The sequence below is a fragment of the Sprattus sprattus genome (genome assembly GCF_963457725.1).
Source record: "Sprattus sprattus genome assembly, chromosome: 12".
Taxonomy (NCBI): domain Eukaryota; kingdom Metazoa; phylum Chordata; class Actinopteri; order Clupeiformes; family Clupeidae; genus Sprattus; species Sprattus sprattus.
This window is the reverse complement of record NC_137910.1, coordinates 5,064,204-5,071,703: the sequence shown is the minus strand read 5'-3', so window position 1 is coordinate 5,071,703 and position 7,500 is coordinate 5,064,204. Positions and strand designations below refer to the sequence as shown.

The 7,500-nt window shown below is 43.8% G+C and overlaps 1 protein-coding gene across 1 annotated transcript in view; it reads right to left on the bottom strand.

The window, feature by feature from the left end:
* Positions 1-7,500, bottom strand: part of LOC308372963 (protein bicaudal C homolog 1-B-like) — a gene marked incomplete at its 5' end in the record, with an annotated part of 61,431 nt that overhangs the window by 23,119 nt on the left and 30,812 nt on the right. The window contains 2 exons of the mRNA XM_080848337.1: positions 5,385-5,438; positions 7,063-7,221. Coding sequence (XP_080704463.1) covers positions 5,385-5,438; positions 7,063-7,221 — 213 coding nt within the window. The remainder of the gene's footprint in view (positions 1-5,384; positions 5,439-7,062; positions 7,222-7,500) is intronic.

The following is a 7,500-nucleotide window of genomic DNA, read 5'->3' as shown; positions in this document are numbered from 1 at the left end:
GTAGTGTAGAGTAAAGTAGTGTAGTGTAGTGTAGTGTAGTGTAGTGTAGTGTAGAGTAGAGTAGAGTAGAGTAGTGTAGAGTAGAGTAGAGTAGAGTAGTGTAGTGTAGTGTAGAGTAGAGTAGAAGTGCACACTTGTGTTTTTCTGTGGTTCTTTCCCAGTTCCTCTTGGCCACAGGAACACAGAGGGACGGGAGAGGCAGCCTGAGGATGGAGGCTGGACAGAGGCCTACACATGTGCCAGTGGTCACGGGATGGAATTCACTTCCAGAAGGGGATGGGGGGGGGGTGTGTGAGAATAAAATGAAATGAAACAACCATCTCATTCCTCCGGTTTCAGTCAGCCAACCCCACCCTGGCCTTCCCAGTGACCCCGGCTCCAGGGGGGGGAGAGTGTGTGTGTGTGTGTGTGTGTGTGTGTGTGTGTGTGTGTGTGTGTGTGTGTGTATGTGACCCCGGTTCCAGGGGAGAGTGGGGCGCAGGCCTGCAGGCAGTGGGGAGCTGCTGCCTGTGGCTGTGTTACATGGTACATTCAGCTCTTATGATAAATGATTTTTCAGCTATTATGATAAATGCTTAAATGGTTTTGGTTTTAATGTGCCTTCGTTTTAATGAGCCTTGGTTATTTAATTTATTCAGCCAATGCAATGTTTCTGACAGTCATCGGTTGTTTAGTTGTTTTGCCTTGGTCCATGATCTGAGGATCGATTGCTTTGGTCTAGAGACGTTTTGGTTCAGGTGAAATCGCAGGTTTCTCTCTCTGTGTTTTGAGTGATTCCAAGGTAAAGAGCATTGAACTTGATGAAGAAAACTATGACTGACTCTGTGGTTATTTTCAACTCATTCAGAGGTATAACAGCTGCCCATGGTGGAGCTGGTGGGGGGGGCGGCTGCAGTGGGCTCTGTGGCCTGAGGAGTGTGCACTCAGGAAGGGGAGCTCTCTGGTCATGGGCCTGAAAGCATGGATCAAGGCTCCAGAGCACAGGCAGACTTACAGAGCCCAGATGCAGAGAGGACACATGCCATGAATTTTTATTTTTTTAAAACAACACACACACACACACACACACACACACACACACACACACACGCAAACAGACATGAATACACACACACACACACACACACGCAAATATAGAGTGGATTTACTGCGCCGTGACAGAGGACCCGCAAAGCTCTGCACTAAACCCCCTTATGAAGAGTGGCTCCAAAAACATGCCTCACACAAACACACACACACACACACAAACATGCCTCACACAAACACACACACACACACACACAAACATGCCTCACACAAACACACACACACACACACACAAACATGCCTCACACAAACACAAAACACCAAGTCTGACAAGATGCCAGAGTACACATACTCAAAACAATGCCAGAGAAGAACTAGACTCACACACACACACAACCACACACACACAACCACACACACACACACACACACACACACACACACACACACACACACACCCACACACACACACACCCACACACACACATTTCCCAGTTCCACAGTTGCTGCAATGCACCAATGGAGCAAAACACTTGGCGTCAGATGGCATGGAGATTCAGAGGCAAAAGTACAAGCTGACATCTGACGGTTGATGTCATAGCTGATTATGTCAGAGGACAGTGACAACATTAGTCAAACCTCAAACTCACACGCTCTCTCTGAGTACCAACATTACCCTGCACTGTCAAAAATATTTGAGAAGATTATCTTTCTCCAAATTTTGACTTACTTTAGTGAAAATGCCTTACTAACAAATGCTCAGCATGCATACAGACCAGGACACTCCACTAATACAGCACTAGTGCATATGACTGACCAATGGCTAACACAAATGGACGCTGGGAAACTAATTGGTGCAGTGCTTTTGGATTTCACAGCAGCTTTTGACGTCATTGATCGTCGTATTTTAATTTTGAAACTTGAAAAATATGGCTTTTCTCCCCTTGCTCTCTCCTGGATGAAAAGCTACCTCTCTGGTAGAAGACAGAGAGTATTTTTTAACGGTAGTCTCTCGGAGAGTAAAACTGTTCCCTGTGGTGTTCCACAAGGTAGCTGCCTGGGTCCGCTTTTGTTTTCAATTTTTATTAATGACTTGCCATCCATTATTAGTAAGGCTGATGTAGTTGTGTATGCGGATGACTCTACTCTTTTCACCTCTTCAAACACGTTAGTGGAGCTAAGAGAAAACCTTATGCTTGAGCTGCAAAATATAACAAACTGGGTGAGAATGAATAGATTAGTGTTGAACATTTCTAAGACCAAAAGCATTGTCTTTGGAAATAGGTATGCAATTGACAATGCTCCACCACTAACTCTGACAATTGATCAGATACCTATAGAGCAGGTCACGAAAACAACGTTGTTAGGAGTCAAATTAGATAATCTGCTTTCTTGGTCAGATCATATCGATGACAGTCATAAAAATGGGTAAAGGTATTGCCTGTGCAAGAAAATGTGTTGCTTATGTCTCTTCCAACATCATGGCTGATGTTGTTAGGTCTATTGCGCTTTCACATTTGGAATACTGTCCAGTTGTCTGGTCTAGTGCTGCCAGAAAACATCTACTGAGGCTCCAAGTTGCACAATACAGAGCAGCCAGATTAGTGCTTAATTGCTCCTCACGATCAAATGTCATGGAAATGCACAGAAAGCTATCATGGCTAACTGTAGAAGCTAAGTGTGCATACCACACTATAAGATTCATGCATAATGCGATATGGAAAAAGACCCCTAATTTCTTTTGTGAAAGGTTGCTACGCACAGGCTTTAGCCATTCATATACAACGCGTCAGGTTTCCAGTGGTCTTTTAGTGACACCGGCTCCACGTACAAATTATATGTTTAAAACTGTTCTCTTCAAAGCTTCTTTGAGTTGGAACAAGCTGCCCTTTGTTATAAGAAATATAGAGAATAGCACAACTTTTAAGAGGTCAGTAAGACGTCACTTTTTGTCATTCTTAGAACAGATTCTTGAGTAATTTATTAGCTATTAAAAGCGTAATTGTGTTTGTTAGATCCTTTTTATCTGTGTGATTTTGTGTAGAACGTGTTTATATTCTATTTATGATGTATTGATTGATATTTTGTGACACGTGAATGCTACAATTTGATGTATTTTTCTATGTATCACTGTGTTTTATATCCATGTATACTCACGACGGACCCAAGGGAGACTAGCGACCATTCTATGGAAGCTAATGGGGATCCAAATAAATAAACAATAAATAAACAATTAGTCAAACCTCAAACTCACATGCTCTCTCTTAGGGCCAACATCAGTCAAACCTCAAACTCACACGCTCTCTCTTGAGGGCCAACATCAGTCAAACCTCAAACTCACATGCTCTCTCTTAGGGCCAACATCAGTCAAACCTCAAACTCACACGCTCTCTCTGAGGGCCAACATCAGTCAAACCTCAAACTCACATGCTCTCTCTGAGGGCCAACATCAGTCAAACCTCAAACTCACATGCTCTCTCTGAGGGCCAACATCAGTCAAACCTCAAACTCACATGCTCTCTCTGAGGGCCAACATCAGTCAAACCTCAAACTCACACGCTCTCTCTGAGGGCCAACATCAGTCAAACCTCAAACTCACATGCTCTCTCTTAGGGCCAACATCAGTCAAACCTCAAACTCACACGCTCTCTCTGAGGGCCAACATCAGTCAAACCTCAAACTCACACGCTCTCTCTTGAGTGTCACAGCCTTTTATTCACCTGCTGTTAAGTCCAAGCAAAGACCAATGCCCTTTGGCGTCTATGGTCAGCACAGCGTTATTAAATGCATTTAATCTATGGCCAGGAAGTGACCCATTGACAATCACCGTCAAAATAAAATAAAAACATAATAATGACAAACACCATATTTCAATGCAATTTAAATATAATTTGGCCTGCTGGGCAGAACTCTTCCATGTACAGTAAATAAGCCATTGTTAGTTAGTTTTGTTAACTAGCAGTACCATGTTCTAGGCCCTCCTAAATATAAACTCAAATATTGGAAGATATTTTAAAAAGATAGTTTAAACCATTTCTAGATTTGATGGTCAAGAAATAGAACTGCATGAACTCTGAGGTTCCCACGCAATGGAAGCTGCCACGGGTGGAATAATGTTTAAATGCACGCCACACACCACCAAAGGGCAGTAACATTACTTTTATGATTAGTCATCTCAGTACAATACAAATACAGATTTTATATGTAATAAATTATGTTGGAAGGGTTTCTCCCATATCCCCTTTAGAGGGTGAACTTACTGTAATACGCGTATAACTTTCTGTGATAGTAATGCTTTTATTAGGAGTTAAGATGAATCATATATGAAACAGCCTGAAGACTAATAAATATTCGAAAGTCTAAGTGCTCCCTTGGCGAGAAAATGGAGATTGAACTTCTGCCTTGATCCTTTTCAGACAGGCTGAGAAAACACCAAATAAACCAGCTTTGACTGGTGATTCTCTTTCTTAAATATCTTTTAAACAGCCAGTTGAGTTGTTTTAAAACAGAGCAGCACTAACCCTGAAGGCGCTGAGTTTTATTTTACAGCATCACACAGAGACACAGACAGACAGACACACACACACACACACACACACACACACACACACACACACACACACACACACACACACACACACACACACACACACACACACACACACACACACACACACACACACACGAACAGCCTAGTTCTGTCACTCACATCTAACTTCAGGAAATATGGGAACATTACTATTAAAACAACATCAAAATCAACCCCACCTCTTGTGCTGATGGGCTGATATATTAGAGGAAAAGAGAGAGTGTGAGTTCTAAAAGAGAAATAAAAGGCTAATTGTCTAAACACTCACTTTGTGTTAGTTGGCCTGGCGAGCAGATGTGAGTCATTGCCGTGGTTACGGTGAGCTCTATGTGGTGTTAAAGTATGTGTGAGAGTGCAGAGAAGCCATTCGCTCCAATCCCAGAGCCATTTTATACTTGCTGAAAGCATTACTATCCAGTGAGGAGTTGGGTGAAAACTTTATGGGGACAGCTTCAGCAGTTACGCATCTGATGAAGGCCTCTGTTTAGAATCTTCTGGAACACCAGTAGCTACCAGGGTCACAGCAAAAGGACGCATTCCAGCAAATGAGTCTGTGTAAAGACCTGTTCACGTGTACGGCTCAAGGTGGAACGTTTAAGCTTTCATTCTCTGAGGATGAACTAAGGCACCCTTTCCTTCATAAAACTGCGAAGTGTGTGAACGGCAGAGACTTGAGGCAGGTGGTTTTCTTGAGTTCTCACCGCCCCTCTTGAGTGAAATAGAGGAGCTGGCTTCTGCCTCTGGTAATGGTAGCTGCTGGTAAACTTACCCTTATTTTGGCCCTGGCAGCTTCCACTCCAGCTGGCTGGCCTGCTATAGACACCTACAGATGGGCAGATAGTGAGGAAGACAGGGAGGAAAAGAACGAGAGAATTAATGCACTGATAAATCTTTAGGAAAACACCAGTAGCACAGATCAGCCTTCAGATTTACACAGTATAAATCTGCAGTGATTATCGTGTTTACTCAAGTGGTCCACTTTAGGGATATATTTTCAGGAGAATTCATCAGGGTGAGAGAATGTTCAGCCAAAACACACGTTCTCATACATACTTTCAGAGTGTGAGTTACATTTTTTTCCTTCTTACATCCACAATTCATACGTTAACTATCCTGAAATACAGTTAGTACATTTAGCGCATTAAATATACTGCAAAACAGCCACACATTCTTTCTCCATGAAGAAATAAAAACACTGCAGTAATTACATTGAAAGAAAATTCTCAAAATTCAACCAAAACCTCCTTTGTGTGTTTACGTTCCCTACAGCTAGATTTCCGATGGGACTAGCAGGCGCGTTCAAAAGCTGTAAACACAAACTGCTCTCATTAAACAGTGCTGAGGCAGCACAGACAGTGTTCCTCTTCTCTTCATATCACTGACTTCAACCCTTTCAGCGCTGCATCTCAGAATAATCCCTTCAACCACACTCTGGCCCAACACACACACACACACACACACACACAAACAAACACGCAGAGGCACACACACAAACGCAGAGACACACACACACACACACTCACTAACACACACACGCAGAGGCACACACACGCAGAGACACACACACACACACACACACACACACAAACACTCACTAACACACACACACAAACACGCAGAGGCACACACACAAACGCAGAGACACACACACACTCACTAACACACACACACACATATAAACACACAGGCCAATTGTCATCAGCACTTTTGGGTTGAACAACTCAAAGTGGTTGGGACCAGTTGGTACGGAAAAGTCCTGGCTTTCCATCTGGTGTTGTTCGGAGAAGCTTGTGTGTGTGCAGAGAGGGCCAGTTGTTTGAGATGAGCAGGAATTCTCTTCTGTCAACTCTTTTTTTGGAGCCCTTCAACAGCTAATCCTTACTAAAGTGCTATCCGAGAGCGAGCCAGGATCCCACAGACCAAACCTGGCCCATGCAAACAGATGATTTCATTTCATCTAAGGCAGCAGTGGGGATACCAAATAAGTATACTGACTTTATTTCGTACACTTAATGAGTAGTATGGTGAACCCATCTCTATTCTATTTTTAACTCATCAGATCTCAGCTGCAGTGATAAAAGTGTTTTTCTTTTCCTTTGAATCATACTTGGAACACATTAAAGATGTACTCTATGAAGTCATGGAGACTAAAGAACCTTAGGGCACTATATGGAACTGGAACCAACTTTGATTCAGGAACCCCCAGCACGAGAATGCGTTCCAGATGCACGGACCGCTTTAAAAGGAGGTTGGAGCCCTGTGGAGCTCGGCCGGTGTTGGCCAGGGACAGGAAGCTGGCAGGTAGAGGGGGGTGGGAGGGCAAAGGTCAAATGGGAACCTACCTGGTTGCTCTTCTCGCCTGGTTGCTGCGGTTGGAGTCAGGGAAGTTAATGTTCAGGCATCACACACACACACACACACACACACACACACACACACACACCCACCTGGTTGCTCTTCTCGGCCTGGTTGTTGCGGTTGGAGTCGGGGAAGTGGATGTGGCAGCCCGTCTCCTCCATCACCTTCTTGATGTTGTTGCCGCCCTTTCCGATGACATGAGAGTGCTCTGTGTGTGACACGTCCATCTTCAGGGTCACCCGGTTACTCTATGGGGTCAAAGGTCAGAGGTTTAGGGGTCAAATAACTTTTTCCAGTGACACTGGAAATGAAAACAGAGCAACTGTTGGGGTGGCTGTTCAAAGACGCGGTATTTTTTATTTATTTTTTAACATTTGTTTTTGGCCTTTTATGCCTTTAATGGATAGATCAGTGCAGAGTTGGACAGGAAATGAGAGGGAGAAGAGGTGGGGAGTGGACAGGAGAAATGGCATCGGCCCGGATTCGAACCCGTGACCTCCTTGAGCTTCAAGCCCGAATGTGGTCGA